Raw genomic sequence first — 26,962 nt, 5'->3', positions numbered from 1 at the left:
CTCCCTTTCTCCACCTCCCTCTCTCCCTGTCTCTCCATCCCTCTCTCCCTGTCTCCACCTCCATCTCTCCACCTCCCTCTCTCCCTGTTTCTCCATCTCTCTCTCTCCCTGATTCTCCATCTCTCACTCCCTGTCTCCCCATCCCTCTCTCCTTGTCTCTCCATCCCTCTCTCCCTGTCTCTCCATCCCTCTCTCCCTGTCTCCACCTCCATCTCTCCACCTCCCTCTCTCCCTGTTTCTCCATCTCTCTCTCTCCCTGATTCTCCATCTCTCACTCCCTGTCTCTCCATCCCTCTCTCCTTGTCTCTCCATCACTCTCTCCATGTCCTCTTAATAGTGACCTTGGGAGGAAGCACAGTGGACCTTCCTCTTCCTCCTCTCTCCTGCAGTTGTAGGACTGCTAGCCCTTTCCTCTCGACCTCTTGTTCTCATCCCATTCTGACACATTTTTCTCTCTACCATCCGTCCCCCCCTCTCTCTCCTGGTAGATGCAGCTGAGCAAGGAAGCTGGTTATCACAGGCAGTGGTCCACTTGCACTGTGAATGTCTATACATTCCCTGTCTATACAGAACCACATAGAACCTGTTCCTCCATCCCTCTCTCCCTGTCTCCACCTCCCTCTCTCTGTCTCTCTATCCCTCTCTCCCTGTCTCTCCATCCCTCTCTCCCTGTCTCTCCATCCCTCTCTCCCTGCCCTCTCTGCCTGTCTCCACCTCCCTCTCTCCCTGTTTCTCCATCTTTCTCTCCGTCTCTCCATCTCTCTCTCCCTGTCTCTCCATCCCTCTCTCCCTGTCTCTCCATCCCTCTCTCCCTGCCCTCTCTGCCTGTCTCCACCTCCCTCTCTCCCTGTTTCTCCATCTTTCTCTCCGTCTCTCCATCTCTCTCTCCCTGTCTCTCCATCCCTCTCTCCATGTCCTCTTAATAATGACCTTGGGAGGAAGCACAGTGGACCTTCCTCGTCTTCCTCTCTCCTGCAGTTGTAGGACTGCTAGCTCTTTCCTCTCTGGACCTCTCGTTCTCATCACATTCTGACACATTTTTCTCTCTACCATCCGTCCCCCCCCTCTCTCTCCTGTAAGATGCAGCTGAGCAAGGAAGCTGGTTATCACAGGGAGTGGTCCACTTACACTGTGAATGTCTACACATTCCCTGTCTATACAGAAGCACATAGAACCATGACTACATGGAACTCTATTCCACATCAAGTAACTCATGCAAGCGGTACATTTTGATTTAAAAAAGAGATAAAAAAATACACCTTATGGAACAGCGGGGACTGTGAAGAAACACAAACAGGCACACACACATGCGCACACACACACACACACACACACACGATAACACAATTGTGTATTGTAGATATGTGGTAGTAGAGTAGTGGCCTGAGGGCACACACTTAATGTGTTGTGGATGTATTGTAATGTTTTTTTAAATTGTATAATTCCCTTAATTTTGCTGGACCCCAGGAAGAGCAGCTGCTGTCTTGGCAGCAGCTATTGGGGATCCATAATAAATCCAAATACTATTCTATGACCTATGAGCCTAATTTTTCAAGGCTAACTATTCAAGGCTAACTATTCAATGCCAACTATTCAAGGATTAATATTCAAGGCTAGCTATTCAATGCTATGAATTTGTCTTTGTGGGCTATACTCAGCCTTGTCTCAGGATGGTAGGTTGGTGGTTGAAGATATCCCTCTAGTGGTGTGGGGGCTGTGCTTTGGCAAGGTGGGTGGGGTTATATCCTTCCTGTTTGGCCCTGTCCGGGGGTGTCCTCGGATGGGGCCACAGTGTCTCCTGACCCCTCCTGTCTCAGCCTCCAGTATTTATGCTGCAGTAGTTTATGTGTCGGGGGGCTAGGGTCAGTTTGTTATATCTGGAGTACTTCTCCTGTCCTATTCGGTGTCCTGTGTGAATCTAAGTGTGCGTTCTCTAATTCTCTCCTTCTCTCTTTCTTTCTCTCTCTCGGAGGACCTGAGCCCTAGGACCATGCCCCAGGACTACCTGACATGATGACTCCTTGCTGTCCCCAGTCCACCTGGCCGTGCTGCTGCTCCAGTTTCAACTGACCTGAGCCCTAGGACCATGCCCCAGGACTACCTGACATGATGACTCCTTGCTGTCCCCAGTCCACCTGACCGTGCTGCTGCTCCAGTTTCAACTGTTCTGCCTTATTATTATTCGACCATGCTGGTCATTTATGAACATTTGAAAATCTTGGCCATGTTCTGTTATAATCTCCATCCGGCACAGCCAGAAGAGGACTGGCCACCCCACATAGCCTGGTTCCTCTCTAGGTTTCTTCCTAGGTTTTGGCCTTTCTAGGGAGTTTTTCCTAGCCACCGTGCTTCTACACCTGCATTGCTTGCTGTTTGGGGTTTTAGGCTGGGTTTCTGTACAGCACTTTGAGATATCAGCTGATGTACGAAGGGCTATATAAATACATTTTATTTGATTTGATTTGATTTGAACTATTCAAGGCTAACTATTCAAGGCTAACTATTCAATGCTAACTATTCAAGGCTTAATATTCAATGCTAACTATTCAATGCTAACTATTCAAGGCTTAATATTCAAGGCTTAATATTCAAGGCTAACTATTCAATGCTAACTATTCAAGGCTTAATATTCAAGGCTAACTATTCAATGCTAACTATTCAATGCTTTGGGGATGACCAGTGAGATATTCCTGCTGGCGTGCTACGGGTGGGTGTTGTTATTATGATCAGTGACTTTTCAAGGCTAACTATTCAAGGCTAACTATTCAAAGCTAACTATTCAAGGCTAACTATTCAAGGCTAACTATTCAAGGCTAACTATTCAAGGCTAACTATTCAAGGCTAACTATTCAATGTTTAATATTCAAGGCTGTCTATTCAAAGAAAACTATTCAAGGCAAAATATTCAAAACTAACTATAGCAAACAACCTTACACAACATACTATAGATGAGACAACTTGGCCTATTGTGTCAGCTGTGCAAATAAGGATAGTTGTCAATCATTCACTACATGTTTTCAATCATTCACAACACATGAAGTATGAAGTATTTTCTTTGACTTTGTAACAGAGAAATGGGAACACCGTCAGCACACAACATATTTCCACATTTCCACTTGTCGGAACACAAAACGCAAACAACATGTTGGATGTTGTTATTTCTCTTCCCCTTCCACACAAATTGGTAACATAGTGACTGACCTTCAAGGCAAGAAAAAATATTGATTTTACAGGCAGTAATTCTGCTATGCTGGGCATCAACACTGTAGATGACTCAGTATGCCTATCAGTGAAAACCAGGGTATTAAAAGAGGTTGATACTTCTAATTGATACTTTCCTGCTTCAAAATAATTCCTTTACCAAATTACTCAAATTATTGGACCAAATAATACTTAGAGACAGTTGTTAAAATGAATCCCATCTTTTTACATTTTGTTCACGCCTACATGAATAATCATTTTATTTTTTTTATTTTAAAGCATTGTAAACTTTTTTTTTGTCCAGTGGATGGTCGGTCTGTGGCCATGACTCTCTGTTGAGTGGTTGCATTTCTCCACCCTTATCCCTTGACTGTTTACAGGAACAATGGTGAGATGTTTGCCCTGTCCCTGTACTATAGATTGCCCTTTAACCTCTGTAGCCTTCTGCCCGGTGTGTTTAACTTGTCTAAAGTATGGTATCTTTAAAGCTATTTTTTTATTTGTATTTTTATTTGTATTTTTTTTTCTAGTTGAGTATATTATTTATATTGCTTTGTCTTGTCTGTATGTGTGTATGTTCAAAACTTAATAAACAGAGTTTTAAAAAAAAAATTAAAAAATGAATCCCATCTAAATAAATAGAAAGGTCTGTCAAAGGTACTGACACATGAAGTGTAACCAATAAGTCAGGTTGGGTAAGCCTCATATCTCAATGATGCTGTAATACCATGAAGCTAATGAGTTAGCCTCATATCTCAATGATGCTGTAATACCATGAAGCTAATGAGTTAGCCTCACATCTCAATGATACTGTAATACCATGAAGCTAATGAGTTAGCCTCACATCTCAATGATACTGCAATACCATGAAGATAATGAGTTAGGTTCACATCTCAATGATACTGTAATACCATGAAGCTAATGACTTAGCCTCACATCTTAAAGATAATTTAATAGCATGAAGCTAATGAGTTAGCCTCACGTCTCAATGATACTGTACTGTAATACCATGAAGCTACTGAGTTAGCCTCACGTCTCAATGATACTGTATCGTAATACCATGAAGCTAATGAGTTAGCCTCACATCTCAACGATACTGTAATAACATAAAGCTAATGAGTTAGCCTCACATCTCAATGATACTGTAATATCATGAAGCTAATGAGTTAGCCTCACGTCTCAATGATACTGTAATACCATGAAGCTAATGAGTTAGCCTCACATCTCAATGATACTGTAATATCATGAAGCTAATGAGTTAGCCTCACATCTCAATGATACTGCAATACCATGAAGCTAATGAGTTAGCCTCACATCTCAATGATACTGTACTGTAATACCATGAAGCTAATGAGTTAGCCTCACATCTCAATGATACTGCAATACCATGAAGCTAATGAGTTAGCCTCACATCTCAATGATACTGTACTGTAATACCATGAAGCTAATGAGTTAGCCTCACGTCTCAATGATGCTGTAATATCATGAAGCTAATGAGTTAGCCTCACATCTCAATGATACTGTAATACCATGAAGCTAATGAGTTAGCCTCACATCTCAATGATGCTGTAATATCATGAAGCTAATGAGTTAGCCTCACATCTCAATGATACTGTAATACCATGAAGCTAATGAGTTAGCCTCACATCTCAATGATACTGCAATACCATGAAGATAATGAGTTAGGTTCACATCTCAATGATACTGTAATACCATGAAGCTAATGACTTAGCCTCACATCTTAAAGATAATTTAATAGCATGAAGCTAATGAGTTAGCCTCACGTCTCAATGATACTGTACTGTAATACCATGAAGCTACTGAGTTAGCCTCACGTCTCAATGATACTGTAATACCATGAAGATAATGAGTTAGGTTCACATCTCAATGATACTGTAATACCATGAAGCTAATGACTTAGCCTCACATCTTAAAGATAATTTAATAGCATGAAGCTAATGAGTTAGCCTCACGTCTCAATGATACTGTACTGTAATACCATGAAGCTACTGAGTTAGCCTCACGTCTCAATGATACTGTATCGTAATACCATGAAGCTAATGAGTTAGCCTCACATCTCAACGATACTGTAATAACATAAAGCTAATGAGTTAGCCTCACATCTCAATGATACTGTAATATCATGAAGCTAATGAGTTAGCCTCACGTCTCAATGATACTGTAATACCATGAAGCTAATGAGTTAGCCTCACATCTCAATGATACTGTAATATCATGAAGCTAATGAGTTAGCCTCACATCTCAATGATACTGCAATACCATGAAGCTAATGAGTTAGCCTCACATCTCAATGATACTGTACTGTAATACCATGAAGCTAATGAGTTAGCCTCACATCTCAATGATACTGCAATACCATGAAGCTAATGAGTTAGCCTCACATCTCAATGATACTGTACTGTAATACCATGAAGCTAATGAGTTAGCCTCACGTCTCAATGATGCTGTAATATCATGAAGCTAATGAGTTAGCCTCACATCTCAATGACGCTGTAATACCATGAAGCTAATGAGTTAGCCTCACATCTCAATGATACTATAATATCATGAAGCTAATGAGTTAGCCTCACATCTCAATGATACTGTACTGTAATACCATGAAGCTAATGAGTTAGCCTCACATCTCAATGATACTGTACTGTAATACCATGAAGCTAATAAGGGTAAAGCAGTTGGCATCCCAATACATTCAATTTAAAATGGAAACGGAAACAACTTGTTTTTTTAATGCTTTGAGCTTTATTTTTAGTTTAAAACGATGTTTGATGTTCCGTTTGACTACTCTAAGATTTAGATCAAAGCTTTGAGTTTTTGACAGCTGAGAATCTGTTAAAAGTTGACTGGACACCTTGATGTTGACATACTGTAAAGAGACACTTGTCAGACAGATTGAGCCAAAATCAATACATATTCTCAAATTTCACAAACCATCACAACAAAGATAATTTCAAAGCATTTCAACATTTTCAAAATACTGTCAAAAGTGTAGGCTACATTACTGTAGATTGCGTGAAATGAAAAGCTGGGTGTATTTTAACTACTTCATAAAAGTACACTTTGCCCGTGTAGCAGGTTGATTTTACATGAGAAATGAAGTAAATTAGAGCTCATTGATGACTTAGAACTGTCTCGTCTGTCTTCTCTTATCTAATTCAACAGACTCTCGCCTGCAGCACATCTGTGCTCCCTTCCTTCAGGGACATGGGGTGCATCTCAATGCTCTTTCAGGGGAGCTTTTCAGACATGGGGTTGCATCTCAATGCTTTTGCATGGCTTCCTTTTCTGTGCTCTTTTCCCTCATTACCACAAACAGATGAAGGGATTGAATAGGTAGGTATTCAATACACTTATTTAACCTGTGTTAGACCATGCCCCTTTTACTAGTGCCTAGCACAAAGGGGGGAAAAGACAAAAGACTAGGTATCAGCCATCGTGACGACTCCACCTAGACCTCCAACAGGAGCCTGTTCCAATGGGCCTTTCCCCCCTTTAAAACAGTGATGGATATGCTAATGAGATTTGAGTGACAGCTGATTTGAAGGGGAGCGAGCGATCCAAGTGGAGGGAAGATTGCTGCTGGGAAATGTGGGAGATCCGAGCAGGCACATCTACTCTAGAAAACACACAAAACAAGGGGATAAAATGAACAGCTTGGAACACAGGGCTCCAACCACACAACACAAATCAAATCAAATGTTATATGTTCACCTGCGAGCCTTTTCCAAACAATGCAGTTAAAACGAAAGAACATTAGCAAATAGATAAAAGTGTAACAGTAACACAATAAAATAACATTAATGAGGCTATATACAGGCTATATACAAGTAGTACCGGTACCGAGTCAGTGTACTAGGGTACGAGGTTGTATTGTTGTATTGTGTACATGTAGGTTTGTTTAGGTGAAAGCCTCCCCAGCTGCTACTGGACTGAAAGGTGATCTCAGTTCAAATTCATGTTTACTCCAACGGTTTCAACGTCCTGGTTGCTTGTCTATGATATTGGATTGGGACTATTTTAGGGGCCTGTCTTTTTCTCAAATGTATGTGTACCATGGGAGGAAACTGCCAGAGCAAGAACTACAATTGGTTACTGGATCTCAGACGCAGAACACTTGGAGAGACTGTCCGCTACCATGGCAACCAGACAGCAGTTGGTCCCAATAGTCTAAAGAGGCTTCCTCGTCTCCTTTTCTCGGCTGATCTGACAACATGTGGAAAGTGAAAGCTAAGTATTGAATGCCTCCATATCATGATTGCTTTGGCTTTTTCCAGTCAGTGCTGGTGCAGGAAAGGAGAAGAAGACCTTTTATACTACGACCACATTGGGATTCCCCCATGGGCTGATTTGTTAGGACACAATGTCACAGCACATCCAGACAGAAATGGAGTGTTAATAGAAGAGCCATTGTTCTCTGTCTTGCAGAATAGGGGATTTTACCAGCTTTGCAAATCGTTTCTATCTGCAGCCTTGAATCCCACAGAATAAGCCCTTGCACACTGAAGTGAAGATAGCAAAACTAGGCAGGGGGGATTCGAAGAGCTGAGCTCCTACCAGAGAGCTTGTGTTATACCTTTTGATTCAGAAATAATATCTTGAGTTAATGGTTCCTCATTATGATAACATGTTTCAAGGTCAATGGCAAATTATTACTACTAATAAGAGAAATGGTGTGTCTGGTTAATCCACAGGCCATGTCAAAATATACTCAGGTGATGTTTGGGTGTCTGTGAATCTGAAGACACAGGGACCCGGAAAATGTCCCCCAAGTGGCCCCTTCTCATGTAGGCTGATTCTCCATCATTTAAATACTCTGAATGTGACTTTTTAGTGTAAATTACTGATTACTTTGTAGAATTAACAACAAAACAATATGTGGTTACTGTTAATCAGTGGAGGCTCCTCAGAGGAGGAAGGGGAGGACCCTCTTCCTCAGTGAAATTTCTTACAAAGAAAATCATTAGAAACATTTAAAAGTTATAATGTTTAGATAAAACTATGCAAAATATATTCATATGTCACCAAATAATTGATTAAATTATTGTTTTGCAATGAAGGTCTACAGTAACGTCAACAGTACTGTCTGGTGTAGCACCATGGTGTAGCCGGAGGACAGCTAGCTTCCGTCCTCCTCTGGCTACGTTGACTTCAATACAAAACCTAGGAGGCTCATAGGCCTCACCCCCTTAGACATACATGGTAATTATGACCACTTCCGGAGTACGTCCTGCAACCAATCAAAGCTTTTGCAGCATGTTGTCCATCCAATCACAGAATTATAGTCAGAGAATTAACCTAGTGTTGTATTGGGATTGTGCCACAGAGCATTATGCGGGTTCAATGTGTTGAGAAGCTTTGTGACATTGTTGGATAGAGATGAAAAGTGATATTTGAGCATTTTTGGGATATTATTCAATTCAAATTAGTTTTTTCAAATTACAGGAGACGGATGAGGTATATTATACATTATTTTCTTAGTTTTAAAACTACATTTTTGTGTCCAGTTAGTGCAATTTATTTAAAAAATTAAAATAACATTAGCCTTACTAACGTCAGTAGCTAGCTAGAATGATAGAATGGCCAACACTGGCGAAAATGTTGTGGACTTTTTGTTGAAGAACCCCTTTCATTCTCTGGGCTACACAGAAAAGGTGCCAATTTAAAGCAAAGGTTGACCTCTGACCTCTGTTCAAAACCAACTGGTTTCAAAAGTACAGCTGGTTAAACAGGGAGCCTGTCATCAAAGCCTATATTGCTAGCCCGCTTTTTTGGAAAGTCTGAGCCTTGGTCGAAAGGTGGGTACAGATCAAAATCAAATCAAATGTATTTATATAGCCCTTCGTACATCAGCTGATATCTCAAAGTGCTGTACAGAAACCCAGCCTAAAACCCCAAACAGCAAGCAGTGATCTGAAGAACATCGATCAGGTTCAGCTAAACGGCAAAACAAAAGCAGGGAGCATATAAATGCCCACGTCAGATTCAAGCTTCTGGGAAAAAGCTGTGTGGATAGAGGACATGGGGAAAGGGGAAGTTCTGCCAACAAGGGCAACTACAAGGAGCTTTCAGAGGTAATTGCACTTTACAATGTTTTACTTGCTGAACATATCGATACGTTATCGACTGTCTTTTCTGGGAAAACAATTCCAAATGATTAGATAGCTTCCATCGCATCATCCAAAAAACATTGATTAAAGAGAGATGTTGAGAGCCTCAAGTAGGCTTTCCCCTTTCCTCCGGTATTTACTTAGCGAAGATGATAACACATAATCACATAGGTTCAAATAACACATCTTTGACGATTTTTGGAAACACACTGTCGTTTCCGTGCGGTCCGCTCCTATACCGTGGGTCTCCCATCCTCCTCCATTTAGCAAGTCACCAGCCTCCACTGCTGTTAATCTATGCCTCTGTCATGCTTATCCATTGGACTTGGCCCTACAAGGAGATCCCACCGCTACCACCAATAGACCTGCTCCAATGTACAGTACATAGGGACTAAGATGTCTTATGTAATTAGCTACACTCTGTTCTAATGCCCTGTTGTGTTGAAGGAACTGGAACACACCAGATGAAGAATACCTGAAATGTGAAAAACCCAAATAGAATATCTAGTCTGTAAGAACATCAGCTCGTTATGTAATGTGCAGAAAATGGTGCTGCATGACACATCCCTGTACGAGTGCTGAACACATTGTAATGGTCGCTGTTCGGTTGGTTTCACTTCATTTGGGTGCTTTGTTCTGTATGAAATGACTTGCGGTGCAAAGCCTGCGCCGAGTCTAATTGGTAATATTTCAACACAGATCTGTCTCTCTCTGCTCTGACTGAATGTCTAATAATAATTCTGTAAAGGGATGCTTCTTTCCTCATTAACACCATTCCTCTTGGAAATTCCCCGCTATAGCAGCAGCCTAAGCTGGTAATTACACAAACCTTTTCCCCTCTGTATCAACAGGGATCCAAGTTTCCAGTAGAATTGAAAACTGTGGCTCAATGCAATCCTGAAGGCAATTTTCCACCGTCCAAGCTTCTTAAGGCCCTTTATGGACAGCACAATGGGCGATTCTGGGAGATTTTTTTTTCATCCCAAATCGCCCGTATAATAATTACCACCAGCTATCTTCGTTCTCATATTCATTTAGCTGATATAGCTCACTCTAGCCAATACTTCCCTAAATATTCACAGTGACAATTACAACAAATGGGCAGGAGGAGTGTTTAATCGGTAGCCCACACTTTGTTTTAGAATATGCAAAGATCACTGCATTATAGAGCCGGTGGAGTGTAGGAGTCAGAGGGAGAATCAAACCACATCCTCCACCATGCCTGGATCATATTTTACATAAAGCTGTTATGATTACATTTAAATGGGAGAGGCTGCTGCAGCGAAGCGCCACTGTGACCTTGTGAATACATTTGTAGAGAGCAAGATTGAGTAGGCTACCCCGTGACTGATCTGTCTGTCTGTCTGTCTGTCTGTCTGTCTGTCTGTCTGTCTGTGTCTGTGTCTGTGTCTGTGTCTGTGTCTGTGTCTGTCTGTGTCTGTGTCTGTGTCTGTGTCTGTGTCTGTGTCTGTGTCTGTCTGTCTGTCTGTCTGTCTGCCTGTCTGTCTGTCTGTCTGTCTGTCTGTCTGTCTGTCTGTCTGTCTGTGTCTGTCTGTCTGTCTGTCTCACCCGTCCCTCCCGCCTGCACGCGGTCTACACGTGGTCCGACCGTCTTAACGGTCCCTGACAGGAAGGAACCATTACATATTTAGGATCTTAATTTGAGCAACTTTGCTACAGCAGGAAAATAATCCTGCAGCAACAGGAAGTGTGAATTATTATGTGGATTAGAATTCATGGATATTTTTGTACTGGCTGATAGATTTTTCGTTAGGGAAAATCAAGTCTGAAATTTATAGAAACTTTTAAACCTTGAATACACCACAATTTTTATTTCCTGCTTTGCAGGAACATTTTCAGCAATAAAAGTGTGACCAAATTAAGATCCTACATCTGTTTCCTGCAATGCCGTGGTTTCAGCAGCATCCTTAACACTCTCCCCGTTGAGATTCTAATCCACCCATCCTTCCACATCACTACTACAGCATTCTGTAGCTTCATTCACTCTCTGACTTCCCCCCATATCTCACGGAGGACTAGTGTACAGGACAGGCAGACTAAATATCCTTGGCACAGACTTGATTTACATGAAAAGCTACTGCTCACAACAATGTAAAAGATGGGCGGTGTGGATGGACTGTTGAACAGGAAGTTGGCCTACAGTGTACATGTTCATCTATAGATCTGTTTTTTGCGTGTCAAGAGTTGAACTAGTCATGGCTTGTTGATGACTTGCATTCTATTCCGTCTTGTGTGTAACGGAAGTGGGGCTAGTGAACCGCCTCACTACTGTAATGACCAGTCAGACCACCAGAGAGACTGTGTGCAGCCATCGTCTGCATTGTCCTCAACCTTAACCACTATTTGGTTTTCCATCCTGTTAAAAGCCAAGTAGGGCGCTATGGAGGCATCCTCTGCCAAATAGTTAAAACATTCCCATTTGAATCAAATCCATCAAAGTGCAATTATCAATCTTGGAAGTGCATATAGATTGGCGTTCCCAGTGCTTACATGCTACCCAACCGTACAGACAACACAATCAATTACACAGGTTAAATGGGAGAAAGAGCCCATGGTTATTGGGTTCAGTTTAAGTACCAAGACCCTGAGGTGTACATTCAGAACAGACCCTTCATATGACCACTATGGGTCAGGAGAACAATGTAACAGCAAGGCTATAGACAATCATTATACCATGCCCGCATCTCTGTAGCATCTCTGTGTAGTCTGAGAGGATAAAACAGAATTATGCGTGAGACACATCTGCTTACAGAGTCAAAACAGTGATGAGTGATGACTTCCTGTCTGATATGTCACGGTTGAGCCAATCGCATGTTTAAAGACTGCAGCGGCCCACAATAGGCTCATACATCAGCGAACGGTAGTAGCCTATGAACAGTGAGTGTATTGAAACCACCAGGGGGCGCTGTGGCGCTCACACACATTGTCCTGCTTTAAGCGGTACTTAATGAACATTCTATTGCTACAGTTCGTTTCTACTGCACATCATTGATATGAATGAGCCTGATATCCAGATCATGTGCGTGCTGTACTTATTATAAGGAATCACGTGTTGATATTGTGTTTGAACAGGTGGGCTTGCTAAAGAATCTGTGCTTTCATTATGGCAAGACTAATTGGAGAAGAGTGTTTATGAAGGTTTCATAGATTGTTACATGAGACCACCGACAGTAACGTGTTGCCAGGTAACCGTCGTGGTTTTAATCACTCGCTCAGTCACGATGTGAAAGCCCCACATTTCATGTGACATCGATGTTCTGTAGTTTTATATCTACTGTCACCTTGTTATCGTGACACATACTGTATGTATCAACCTAAAGCTGCAGCACAAACAATACAAACACTACTATAGACCTTCTGCTTCTTTCCCATTTCACCCTGCGAGACCCAAACATCCAAATGAGGAAAATATTTCACTACCCTTCAAAAATACCTGGAATACGCCTCTGATTATGAAAAGGTTGTTGTTGTTTTTTCAAGTTTGTAGAATTTTCTGGAAATGTTGCAACATTGGGCTTAAATGGTAAAAAAAAATGTGTGGTAAGAAAACTGTGAAATTCTATTAAAATCACATCAAAATGGAGCAAAAGCATTTACATGTGAAGGCAAAAATTGTGTAATGATATATACATCTGAAATGAAGTCATATTTTGTCTGAAATTGCCAAATTGATCAACTTTACAAATTCCATTTTTTTTCTTATTTTGCGATCAAAAACATACACTATTAAATAGTCCCCTGCAAAACACCCGTCTCAACGTCAACAGTGAAGAGGCGACTCCGGGATGCTGGCCTTCTAGGCAGAGTTCCTCTGTCCAGTCTCAACGTCAACAGTGAAGAGGCGACTCCGTGGTGCTGGCCTTCTAGGCAGAGTTCCTCTGTCTAGTCTCAACGTCAACAGTGAAGAGGCGACTCCGTGGTGCTGGCCTTCTAGGCAGAGTTCCTCTGTCCAGTCTCAACGTCGACAGTGAAGAGGCGACTCCGGGATGCTGGCCTTCTAGGTAGAGTTCCTCTGCCCAGTCTCAACGTCGACAGTGAAGAGGCGACTCTGGGATGCTGGCCTTCTAGGCAGAGTTCCTCTGTCCAGTCTCAACGTCAACAGTGAAGAGGAGACTCTGGGATGCTGGCCTTCTAGGCAGAGTTCCTCTGTCCAGTCTCAACGTCAACAGTGAAGAGGCGACTCCGTGATGCTGGTCTTCTAGGTAGAGTTCCTCTGTCCAGTCTCAACGTCAACAGTGAAGAGGCGACTCTGTGATGCTGGCCTTCTAGGTAGAGTTCCTCTGTCCAGTCTCAACGTCAACAGTGAAGAGGCGACTCCGGGATGCTGGCCTTCTAGGCAGAGTTCCTCTGTCCAGTCTCAACGTCGACAGTGAAGAGGCGACTCCGTGATGCTGGCCTTCTAGGCAGAGTTCCTCTGTCCAATCTCAACGTCGACAGTGAAGAGGCGACTCCGGGATGCTGGCCTTCTAGGTAGAGTTCCTCTGTCCAGTCTCAACGTCGACAGTGAAGAGGCGACTCCGGGATGCTGGCCTTCTAGGCAGAGTTCCTCTGTCCAGTCTCAACGTCAACAGTGAAGAAGCGACTCCGTGATGCTGGCCTTCTAGGCAGAGTTCCTCTGTCCAGTCTCAACGTCAACAGTGAAGAAGCGACTCCGTGATGCTGGCCTTCTAGGCAGAGTTCCTCTGTCCAGTCTCAACGTCAACAGTGAAGAGGCGACTCCGTGATGCTGGCCTTCTAGGCAGAGTTCCTCTGTCCAGTCTCAACGTCAACAGTGAAGAGGCAACTCCGTGATGCTGGCCTTCTAGGTAGAGTTCCTCTGTCCAGTCTCAACGTCGACAGTGAAGAGGCGACTCTGGGATGCTGGCCTTCTAGGTAGAGTTCCTCTGCCCAGTCTCAACGTCGACAGTGAAGAGGCGACCCTGGGATGCTGGCCTTCTAGGCAGAGTTCCTCTGTCCAGTCTCAACGTCAACAGTGAAGAGGAGACTCCGGGATGCTGGCCTTCTAGGCAGAGTTCCTCTGTCCAGTCTCAACGTCAACAGTGAAGAGGCGACTCCGTGATGCTGGCCTTCTAGGTAGAGTTCCTCTGTCCAGTCTCAACGTCAACAGTGAAGAGGCGACTCCGTGATGCTGGCCTTCTAGGTAGAGTTCCTCTGTCCAGTCTCAACGTCAACAGTGAAGAGGCGACTCCGGGATGCTGGCCTTCTAGGCAGAGTTCCTCTGTCCAGTCTCAACGTCAACAGTGAAGAGGCGACTCCGTGATGCTGGCCTTCTAGGCAGAGTTCCTCTGTCCAATCTCAACGTCGACAGTGAAGAGGCGACTCCGGGATGCTGGCCTTCTAGGCAGAGTTCCTCTGTCCAGTCTCAACGTCGACAGTGAAGAGGCGACTCCGGGATGCTGGCCTTCTAGGCAGAGTTGCAAAGAAAAGCCATATCTCAGACTGGCCAATAAAAATAAAATATTAAGATGGGCAGAAGAACACAGACACTGGACAGAGGAACTCTGCCTAGAAGGCCAGCATCCCGGAGTCGCCTCTTCACTGTTGACGTTGAGACTGGACAGAGGAACTCTGCCTAGAAGGCCAGCATCCCGGAGTCGCTTCTTCACTGTCGACGTTGAGACTGTTGTTTTGCATAATTATTGAAGCTGCCAGTTGAGGACTTGTTTCTCAAACTAGACACTCTAATGTACTTGTCCTCTTGCTCAGTTGTGCACCAGGGCCTCCCACTCCTCTTTCTATTCTGGTTAGAGCCAGTTTGCGCTGTTCTGTGAAGGGAGTAGTACACCGTGTTGTACAAGATCTTCAGTTTCTTGGCAATTTCTCGCATGGAATAGTCTTCATTTCTCAGAACAAGAATAGACTGGCGAGTTTCAGAAGAAAGTGCTTTGTTTCTGGCCATTTTGAGCCTGTAATCGAACCCACAAATGCTGATGCTCCAGATACTCAACTGGTCTAAAGAAGGCCAGTTTAGTGCTTCTTTAATCAACACGACAGTTTTCAGCTGTGCTAACATAATTGCAAAAGGGTTTTCTAATAATCAATTAGCCTTTTAAAATGATAAGCTTGGATTAGCTAACACAACGTGCCATTGGAACACAGGAGTGATGGTTGCTGATAATGGGCCTCTGTACGCCTATGTAGATATTCCATAAAAAATCAGCCGTTTCCAGCTACAATAGTCCTTTACAACATTAACAATGTCTACAATGTATTTCTGGTCAATTTGATGTTATTTTAATGGACAAAATGTTTTCTTTTCTTTCAATAAGAAGGACATTTCTAAGTGACCCCAAACTTTTGAACAGTGGTGTATCTTTTTGAAAGGATCACCTATTCTGGGGTTTTTCAGTAATATTTGGTTGTCCTTTCTGGCTTCATCTGGAGAGAGACCCTCCTATCTTACTCCTTTACCATATAACGAATGGTCGTCACGGCAGTGTTCTGACCTCACAATCCATACGTTTTTAAAAGATATGTTCATTTCTGTTATTTTGATGTGTAGAGGAGGCATCGAATTTACTCTTGAAGTATTTGGTTGTACATATTTTCAGAATATTGGAAGGAAAACAATCCCTCTACCGTTTCTATCAGTATATTAATGTAACCCTGTGTGTCAGATCAAACCCTGTTCTATCAGTATATTAATGTGTCAGATCAAACCCTGTTTCTATCAGTATATTAATGTATCAGATCAAACCCTGTTTCTATCAGTATATTAATGTGTCAGATCAAACCCTATTCTATCAGTATATTAATGTAACCCTGTGTGTCAGATCAAACCCGTTTCTATCAGTATATTAATGTATCAGATCAAACCCTGTTTCTATCAGTATATTAATGTGTCAGATCAAACCCTATTCTATCAGTATATTAATGTAACCCTGTGTGTCAGATCAAACCTGTTTCTATCAGTATATTAATGTAACCCTGTGTGTCAGATCAAACCTGTTTCTATCAGTATATTAATGTATCAGATCAAACCCTGTTCTATCAGTATATTAATGTAGCCCTGTGTATCAGATCAAACCCTATTCTATCAGTATATTAATGTATCAGATCAAACCCTGTTCTATCAGTATATTAATGTAACCCTGTGTATCAGATCAAACCTGTTTCTATCAGTATATTAATGTAACCCTGTGTGTCAGATCAAACCTGTTTCTCTCAGTATATTAATGTAGCCCTGTGTGTCAGATCAAACCCTATTCTATCAGTATATTAATGTATCAGATCAAACCCTGTTTCTATCAGTATATTAATGTAGCCCTGTGTGTCAGATCAAACCTGTTTCTATCAGTATATTAATGTAACCCTGTGTATCAGATCAAACCCTATTCTATCAGTATATTAATGTGTCAGATCAAACCTGTTTCTATCAGTATATTAATGTGTCAGATCAAACCCTGTTTCTATCAGTATATTAATGTAACCCTGTGTGTCAGATCAAACCCTATTCTATCAGTATATTAATGTGTCAGATCAAACCCTATTCTATCAGTATATTAATGTATCAGATCAAACCCTGTTTCTATCAGTATATTAATGTAGCCCTGTGTATCAGATCAAACCCTATTCTATCAGTATTTTAATGTGTCAGATCAAACCTGTTTCTATCAGTATATTAATGTAACCCTGTGTATCAGATCAAACCTGTTTCTATCAGTATATTAATGTGTCAGATCAAACCCTGTTCTATCAGTATATTAATGTGTCAGATCAAACCCTATTCTATCAGTATATTAATGTAACCCTGTGTGTCAGATCAAACCCTATTCTATCAGTATATTAATGTAGCCCTGTGTGTCAGATCAAACCTTTCAGCCCAATGTTGTGTTTCTTCAACATTTCCAAAGCGACCTCTATCTCAGGTTTAGATTGTTTGTTTCCCTCTGTATTTTGTTCTTCATAATCATGACAGGAAAAAATATTTCATGTAATGGCCTACAACATATGCTTGTGTAGGGGACTAGTCGGATGTGAGATGAGTGGACCATGTTTCTACCGTTTCAGAAGCTGCTGATGCCAACATGTATCCTACTGACACAACAATACTACATGGAGGTACATGTGGGTCGAAGGAGATGAACTAGGTAGTGATGAAGGAGATGAACTAGGTAGTGATGAAGGAGATGAACTAGGTAGTGATGAAGGAGATGAACTAGGTAGTGATGAAGGAGATTAACTAGGTAGTGATGAAGGAGATGAACTAGGTAGTGATGAAGGAGATTAACTAGGTAGTGATGAAGGAGATGAACTAGGTAGTGATGAAGGAGATGAACTAGGTAGTGATGAAAGAGATGATCTAGGTAGTGATGAAGGAGATGAACTAGGTAGTGATGAAGGAGATGAACTAGGTAGTGATGAAGGAGATGAACTAGGTAGTGTTGGATAGGATTCTTTTTTTAGATTAAGAAGCAATTTAGGAAACGTTATATTTTTGCATCTTTGGGTCTCACAGTGTTACAAAATAGCAGTGGGGTGAAACCAGTGGAAGAGAAGTCTCTTTCCAGTCTCGCCTATTTTAGGGAGCCTCGTGTACAGTAACCAACAGTGTAGTGTGTCTCTAAGCAAAAACAGCCTCAACTTCACCAGCTAGAGGTGTCAGCTAGTGGCTTGCAGGCAGCTGCTGTACTGTACTTCTATAGGAGGTAGAAGAGTCTCTATAGATTTATACTGTGTGCCAGAGCACTGCAGCCAGGCAGAATTATGAGGGATGCAAATAATGCAGGCTGGAAGGATGAAAGGATGACACACACACACACACACAAACAGACAGACAGACAGACACAGACACACACACACACACACACACACACACACACACATACACACACACACAGAGAGAGAACGGATGAGAGGCTGGGGTGTTTGACCTACATACAAATGGGACAAAAAGCCTTCCCTGGAACCTGTGGGTGAAATGAAACACCATTCTTTCAACCCCAGAGGGAACACAGCAAATTCATTGTGATTGAATGAGGTTTGACCTCCGGAAGCAAATCAGTGTCAGGCTAGACGACGTGTTTAGGGTCTTTAGAAAGAGGCGTGCTAACAAGGACAGATTAGTTGGCGCTACAATAAGCATGGTGGTGGAGGAGCACTCAGACAGGAACACACAGCAGGCACGCTCCATCACACACACACCCCTACACTAGCAATATGACACACCTTTAAAATACATATGGAGACAGCAGACACACCGTATACACAGACACGCCGTACTCACACACAGACACACCGTACACACAGACAGACACACCGTACACACACACACAGACACACCGTACACACACACAGACACACCGTACACACACACACAGACACACCATACTCATACACAGACACACCGTACACACACACAGACACCGTACACACACACACACACACACACACACACCATACTCACACACCGTACTCACACACAAACACACCGTACACACACACAGACACACCGTACTCACACACAGACACACCGTACACACACACACAGACACACCGTACACACACACAGACACACCGTACACACACAGAAACACACCGTACTCACACACAGACACACCGTACACACACAAACACACCGTACACACACACAAACACACCGTACACACAAACAGACACACCGTACTCACACACAAACACACCGTACTCACACACAAACACACCGTACACACACACAAACACACCGTAAACACATACAAACACACTGTACACACACATAGACACATCGTACACTCACACAGACACCCCGCACTCACACACAGACACTGTACACAGACACAGACACACCGTACACACACAACAACAGGTACAAACTGGTGCACATATGCAAACACACACACACACACGCACGCACGCACGCACGCACACACACACACACACACACACACACACACACACACACACACACACACACACACACACACACACACACATACCACACACACACACACACACACACACACACACACACACACACACACACACACACACACACACACACACACACTCACACCATACACACACACACAGTAGCCAACATGTATGCTCTTACACATTTAAATAAATGGCAGCATCCAGGTGACAGAACAAACCTGGTCCTGAATCCTATTCAGTAGAATGATCATTGAACATTCCCTCCCTCTCTCTCTCTCGCTCTCCCTTTCCCACTTTCAATACGTACCATTTGTCCAGACAAATATTTTCCTGACAATTCTGCCCCACCAATGCACCATGATGAGCCTGCCTCTATGGCTCAGTGCTGGAAACCCACAGAACAGACAGAGGAGGCTACTTACCAGGACCGTCATGCACAGAATTCTAATTTAAGCTGCTCCACGTTGCCAAGGAAATCCAAAATGCCTCAGAGAGCAGGGCAGAGATTGAAGAGGCCATTGAAAGGAGGATTCAAAGGGAGAAATGGGATACCCGAGGCGAGATAAAAGGAGGTGAGTCCCCGGTGAGGAGCATGGGAGATGCCTGGGTCCTCCAGATGCTCTAAATCCACCTCCACTGATAGGCTTGCATGTAAACACAGGCTCCGGTGTCTCAGACACTCTAACATACATGCTGCACCGAGCTGAGTGAGACAGAGAGTGGGAGAGGGGAGAGAGGGAGAGGGGAGAGAGATAGAGGGGAGAGAGATAGAGGGAGGGGCCGCTGCTGAGCAAGGTGCAGGGAAGAGCTGCAATGCATTGGGAGGGAGGGAGGGAGGGAGGGAGGGAGGGAGGGAGGGAGGGAGGGAGGGAGGGAGGGAGGGAGGGAGGGAGGGAGGGAGGGAGGGAGGGAGGGAGGGAGGGATGCTCTCTGATTGCATTGGCGATATGTTATGCTGTTTACTTGAACGTCCCCATTTCCAGCTTGATTCAAATTAGCTGGGGAGCTGCAGAAAGAGGGTTGTGAAAGACAGAATGAGAAAAATAGCGAGACAGAGAGGGAGGTAGGGAGACATAGAGGGAGGGAGGGAGGTAGGGAGACAGAGAAGGTGAGAGATGGAAAGAAAGAGGGAGGGAGGTAGGGAGACAGAGAGGGAGGGAGGTAGGGGGTGCTATCTTAAAACAAGGAAGGGGTAAGGAGACAGAGAGGCAGGGGGGTGGGTGCTATCCTAAAACAGGGGCAACAATGTAACAAATGAACTTCTATATCCCCACACTTTACTGTAGGGATGTGAGTGGGGATGAGTGTGTTAATGGGAGGAATATGAACATGTCATTGTATTAGTGGAGTGGGGATGAATGTGTTAATGGGAGGAATATGAGCATGTCATTGTATTGGTGGAGTAGGGATGAGTGTGTTAATGGGAGGAATATGAGCATGTCATTGTATTGGTGGAGTAGGGATGAGTGTGTTAATGGGAGGAATATGAGCATGTCATTGTATTTAGTGGAGTGGGGATGAATGTGTTAATGGGAGGAATATGAGCATGTCATTGTATTGGTGGAGTAGGGATGAGTGTGTTAATGGGAGGAATATGAGCATGTCATTGTATTAGTGGAGTGGGGATGAGTGTGTTAATGGGAGGAATATGAGCACGTCATTGTATTAGTGGAGTGGGGATGAGTGTGTTAATGGGAGGAATATGAGCATGTCATTGTATTGGTGGAGTAGGGATGAGTGTGTTAATGGTAGGGATGTGAGTGGGGATGAGTGTGTTAATGGGAGGAATATGAGCATGTCATTGTATTAGTGGAGTGGGGATGAGTGTGTTAATGGGAGGAATATGAACATGTCATTGTATTAGTGGAGTGGGGATGAGTGTGTTAATGGGAGGAATATGAACATGTCATTGTATTAGTGGAGTGGGGATGAGTGTGTTAATGGGAGGAATATGAGCATGTCATTGTATTAGTGGAGTAGGGATGAGTGTGTTAATGGGAGGAATATGAGCATGTCATTGTATTAGTGGAGTGGGGATGAGTGTATTAATGGGAGGAATATGAACATGTCATTGTATTTAGTGGAGTGGGGATGAGTGTGTTAATGGGAGGAATATGAGCATGTCATTGTATTAGTGGAGTGGGGATGAGTGTGTTAATGGGAGGAATATGAGCATGTCATTGTATTAACAGAGAAAGAAAAGAGGAGAAGAAGAGATTAGTGCTCTGGCGCTGGGTTTTATTCTGCGCCCCAGACTCCTCCATCATTTCCTGTCACTAGTGGATGATGAATGCTACCTATTATACATAGAACAGTAATCATGAGGCACGTGGACCTTTGGAGTGTGACAGGAAGGCAGGCAGGCAGATCACTGAAGTGCTGCCTGGGAGGCAATGAGAGACACAGGGTTCTTGAGGTGAAGGGTGGGTGGTTGTGAGTAGTTTTGGGGCACACAGACTGGTAGGGATTGATAAAAGAGATTCAGGGCAGTGTGTGTTTGTTTGAGATTAACATTCCAATTACCAGGGGGTTGGTTGGTTGGTACTGTAGGAGGCGGGTATTGATGGCATGGGGGTTAGGGAGCATGTTTATGATAGTTGGTGTTGGGAGTTTGAGGTTGAGGTGTTGTGGGGGGGGTAGATATGTCTACAACACATTGGATGAAGGCTTTTTGGCAGAGGTTTTGGAGGGCGGGTGGAGTTTGTAGAAAAACATAAACACTAGAGTAAACATCAGCACAAATATAAACACTGGGGTAAATATCAACATAAACAAACACTAGAGTAAACATCAACACAAATATAAACACTGGGGTAAATATCAACATAAACAAACACTAGAGTAAACATCAACACAAATATAAACACTGGGGTAAATATTAACATAAACATAAACACTAGAGTAAATATCAACACAAACATAAACACTAGAGTAAACATCAACACACACATAAACACTAGGGTAAACATCAACACAAACATAAACACTAGGGTAAATATCAACACAAACATAAACACCAGTGTAAACATCAACACAAACATAAACACTAGAGTAAATATCAACACAAACATAAACACTAGAGTAAACATCAACACACACATAAACACTAGGGTAAACATCAACACAAACATAAACACTAGGGTAAATATCAACACAAACATAAACACCTGTGTAAACATCAACACAAACATAAACACTAGAGTAAATATCAACACAAACATAAACACTAGAGTAAACATCAACACAAACATAAACACCAGTGTAAACATAAACACTAGTGTAAACATCAACACAAACATAAACATAAACACCAGTGTAAACATCAACAGAAACACAAACACTGGTGTAAACATCAACACAAACAAACAGTAGTGTAAACATCAACAGAAACACTAGTGTAAACATCAACAGAAACACTAGTGTAAACATCAACACAAACATAAACACCAGTGTAAACATCAACACAAACATAAACACCAGTGTAAACATAAACACTAGTGTAAACATCAACACAGACATAAACACAAACACCAGTGTAAACATCAACAGAAACATAAACACCAGTGTAAACATCAACAGAAACAGAAACACTGGTGTAAACGTCAACACAAACAAACACTAGTGTAAACATCAACAGAAACACTAGTGTAAACATCAACAGAAACATAAACACTGGTGTAAAAATCAACACAAACAAACACTAGTGTAAACATCAACAGAAACACTAGTGTAAACATCAACAGAAACAATCTAAAAGTGCCAGTGTATTCAGTGGCTGACAGACACACTTTCCTCACAGCAAGCCTTCTGACCCCACAGTTCACTACAGAATATATTTCAGTTTATTTATGGAGCTATATGTAGATATTACCTTCTAGATGAACTGGTTTGCAAACTGCACTGTGGCTGTTTGATAGAGTCAATAATAAATCATGGTTTACAGACCGTCAGAAGTCTAACGATGTAAACATATCTAATCTAATGGGAATATGACTAGAGGAAGAATTGCAATCAGAATGTCATGAACATTTCAACTCCAAACTCTTTATTAGAATCTCATAGACGTTCTGCTTTGCTACAGTATCAAGCAGAGACGTAGAGTAAGAGAGGTGCTACATTACATGGTATGTCATTATGCTGTTTTATAAAGTAAATTATAAATGACCATCGTGGTGTACTTTAGACCCCTCAAATTCAAATCTGGACATGGAAGCCAATTCGTTCCACTGCTTCTTTTTGTTTTCCTTGTGTAATCAGGGACTGATTTAGACCAGGGACACCAGGTGGGTGCAATTCAGTTTCAGGTTGAACAGATATCCTGTCACGTCTGCTCCCGCTCCCCCTCTCTGGCGCTCAAGGTCGCCAGGCTGCTCATCGTTACGCACACCTGTCACCAGGGAATGTTTTATGTCTTTTTTATTTTTGGAGGGATGACGTCGGGTCCGGGTGCCTCTGCCGAAGCAACCGGGGATGCCTCAGCCAGCTTGTCAGGCTCCCATGCCTCCGTTGGCTCGTCAGGCTCCCATGCCTCAGTTGGCTCGTCAGGCTCCCATGCCTCAGCTGGCTTGTCAGGCTCCCATGCCTCAGCTGGCTTGTCAGGCTCCCATGCCTCAGCTGGCTCGTCAGGCTCCCATGCCTCAGTCGGCCCGTCAGGCTCCCATGCCTCAGCCAGCTCGTCAGGCTCCCATGCCTCAGTTAGCTCGTCAGGCTCCCATGCCTCAGCCAGCTCGTCAGGCTCCCATGCCTCAGCCAGCTCGTCAGGCTCCCATGCCTCAGTTAGCTCGTCAGGCTCCCATGCTTCAGCCAGCTCGTCAGGCTCCCATGCCTCAGCCAGCTCGTCAGGCTCCCATGCCTCAGTTGGCTCGTCAGGCTGCCATGCCTCAGCCGGCTTGAGAGGCTCACAAGCCTCGGTTGGCTCGTCGGGCTCCCGCGCCTCAGCTGGCTCGTCGGGATCCCACGCTTCAGCCGGCTCGTCGGGCTCCCACGCCTCAGCCGGCTCGTCGGGCTCCCACGCCTCAGCCGGCTCGTCGGGCTCCCACGCCTCAGCCGGCTCGTCGGGCTCACCCAGGTAGGACGCCAGGTGGCGCCCTTAGAGGGGGGTTACTGTCACGTCTGCTCCCTCTCTCCCTCTCTGGTGCTCGAAGGTCGCCAGGCTGCTCATCATTACACACACCTGTCACCATCATTACGCATACCAGCGCTTCATCGGACTCACCTGGATTCCATCACGTCATTGATTGCCTCCCTTATATCTGTCACTTCCTCAGTTTCGTTCCTGTGTTTGCATTGATGTTGTTTTGTTTGTCATCTCCAGCTGTTCATGTTTATTTTCATGTCTATTTATTATTAAATCCTCACCCTGTCCTTGCTTCCCGTCTCCCAGCGTCTGGTTACGGAACCGGTCCATATCCAGCAGTATTCCAGATTTGAATTCCCCTGCTATCGATTATCACAAGTCTAATGGTGTAAACATGTCTGATGTGATGGGAACATGAGGGGGATAAATGAAATGAAACTCCAACATTTTTTTTTTCAGATCTTATCGACTGGTCACAGTAGTTCTTCACTATCGATTAGACATGTACATTATAAGCTGCACTGAGTATAAGAGTCATACACTGAGTACACAAAACATTAAGGACACCTGTTCCTTCCATGACATAGACTGACCAGATGAAAGCTGTAAATCCCTTATTGATGTCACTTGTTAAATCCACTTCAACCAGTGTAGCCTTGAGACATGGATTGTGAATGTGTGCCATTCAGAGGGTGAATGGGAAAGACGAAAAACCTTGGCGCCTTTTGTGTCAAGAACTGCAACATTGTTGGGTTGTTCACACGCCACAGTTTCCTGTGTGTATCAAATCAAATTGTATTTGTCACATGTGCCGAATACAACAGACCTTACCGTGAAAAGTTTACTTACAAGCTCTTAACCAACAATGCAGTTTAAAGAAAATAGATTTAAGAAAATATTTACAAAATAAAATAAAGTAAAAAATTAAAAAATAGTAAAAAAAAAGTTACACAATAAAATAACAATAATGAGGCTGAATACAGAATGGTCCACCACCCAAAGGACATCAAGCCAACTTGACACAACTGTGGGAAACATTGGAGTCGACATGGGTCAGCATCCCTGTGGAACGTTTTCAACACCTTGTAGAGTTAACATGGGTCAGGATCCCTGTGGAACACTTTCAACACCTTGTAGAGTTAACATGGGTCAGCATCCCTGTGGAACGCTTTCAACACCTTGTAGAGTCAACATGGGTCAGCATCCCTGTGGAACGCTTTCAACACCTTGTAGAGTCAACATGGGTCAGCATCCCTGTGGAACGCTTTCAACACCTTGTAGAGTCAACATGGGTCAGCATCCCTGTGGAACGTTTTCAACACCTTGTAGAGTCAACATGGGTCAGCATCCCTGTGGAACGCTTTCAACACCTTGTAGAGTCAACATGGGTCAGCATCCCTGTGGAACGCTTTCAACACCTTGTAGAGTCAACATGGGTCAGCATCCCTGTGGAACGCTTTCAACACCTTGTAGAGTCAACATGGGTCAGCATCCCTGTGGAACGCTTTCAACACCTTGTAGAGTCAACATGGGTCAGCATCCCTGTGGAACACTTTCAACACCTTGTAGAGTTAACATGGGTCAGCATCCCTGTGGAACGCTTTCAACACCTTGTAGAGTCAACATGGGTCAGCATCCCTGTGGAACGCTTTCAACACCTTGTAGAGTCAACATGGGTCAGCATCCCTGTGGAACGCTTTCAACACCTTGTAGAGTCAACATGGGTCAGCATCCCTGTGGAACGCTTTCAACACCTTGTAGAGTCAACATGGGTCAGCATCCCTGTGGAACGCTTTCAACACCTTGTAGAGTCAACATGGGTCAGCATCCCTGTGGAACGCTTTCAACACCTTGTAGAGTCAACATGGGTCAGCATCCCTGTGGAACGCTTTCAACACCTTGTAGAGTCAACATGGGTCAGCATCCCTGTGGAACGCTTTCAACACCTTGTAGAGTCAACATGGGTCAGCATCCCTGTGGAAGGTTTTCAACACCTTGTAGAGTCAACATGGGTCAGCATCCCTGTGGAACGCTTTCAACACCTTGTAGAGTCAACATGGGTCAGCATCCCTGTGGAACGCTTTCAACACCTTGTAGAGTCAGCATGGGTCAGCATCCCTGTGGAACGCTTTCAACACCTTGTAGAGTCAACATGGGTCAGCATCCCTGTGGAACGCTTTCAACACCTTGTAGAGTCAACATGGGTCAGCATCCCTGTGGAACGCTTTCAACACCTTGTAGAGTCAACATGGGTCAGCATCCCTGTGGAACGTTTTCAACACCTTGTAGAGTCCATGCCCCCGATGGTGCAACTCAATATTAGGAAGGTGTTCCTGATGTTTGTTTGGTACAGTCAGTGTGTACTCAGCTCTACTGAGTATGATACATATATAGTATGAGACATATATAGCTCTACTGAGAATGATACATATATAGTATGATACATATATAGCTCTACTTAGTATGATACATATATAGCTCTACTGAGAATGAGACATATATAGTATGAGACATATATAGCTCTACTGAGAATGATACATATATAGTATGAGACATATATAGCTTTACTGAGAATGATACATATATAGTATGAGACATATATAGCTCTACTGAGAATGAGACATATATAGTATGAGACATATATAGCTCTACTGAGAATGACACA

At 43.3% G+C, this 26,962-nt stretch overlaps 1 protein-coding gene across 1 annotated transcript in view; it reads right to left on the bottom strand.

Moving 5' to 3' along the window:
* Positions 1–19,941, bottom strand: part of LOC139411685 (leucine-rich repeat and immunoglobulin-like domain-containing nogo receptor-interacting protein 1-B) — a 30,551-nt gene extending 10,610 nt beyond the window's left edge. Inside the window, exon 1 of the mRNA XM_071158318.1 lies at positions 19,643–19,941. Coding sequence (XP_071014419.1) covers positions 19,643–19,654 — 12 coding nt within the window. The 5' untranslated portion in view covers positions 19,655–19,941. The remainder of the gene's footprint in view (positions 1–19,642) is intronic.
* Between the last annotated feature and the right edge of the window lie 7,021 nt (positions 19,942–26,962).

The sequence above is a fragment of the Oncorhynchus clarkii genome, chromosome 6, assembly GCF_045791955.1.
Source record: "Oncorhynchus clarkii lewisi isolate Uvic-CL-2024 chromosome 6, UVic_Ocla_1.0, whole genome shotgun sequence".
Classification (NCBI taxonomy): Eukaryota; Metazoa; Chordata; class Actinopteri; order Salmoniformes; family Salmonidae; genus Oncorhynchus; species Oncorhynchus clarkii.
This window is presented reverse-complemented; position numbering and strand designations above follow the sequence as displayed.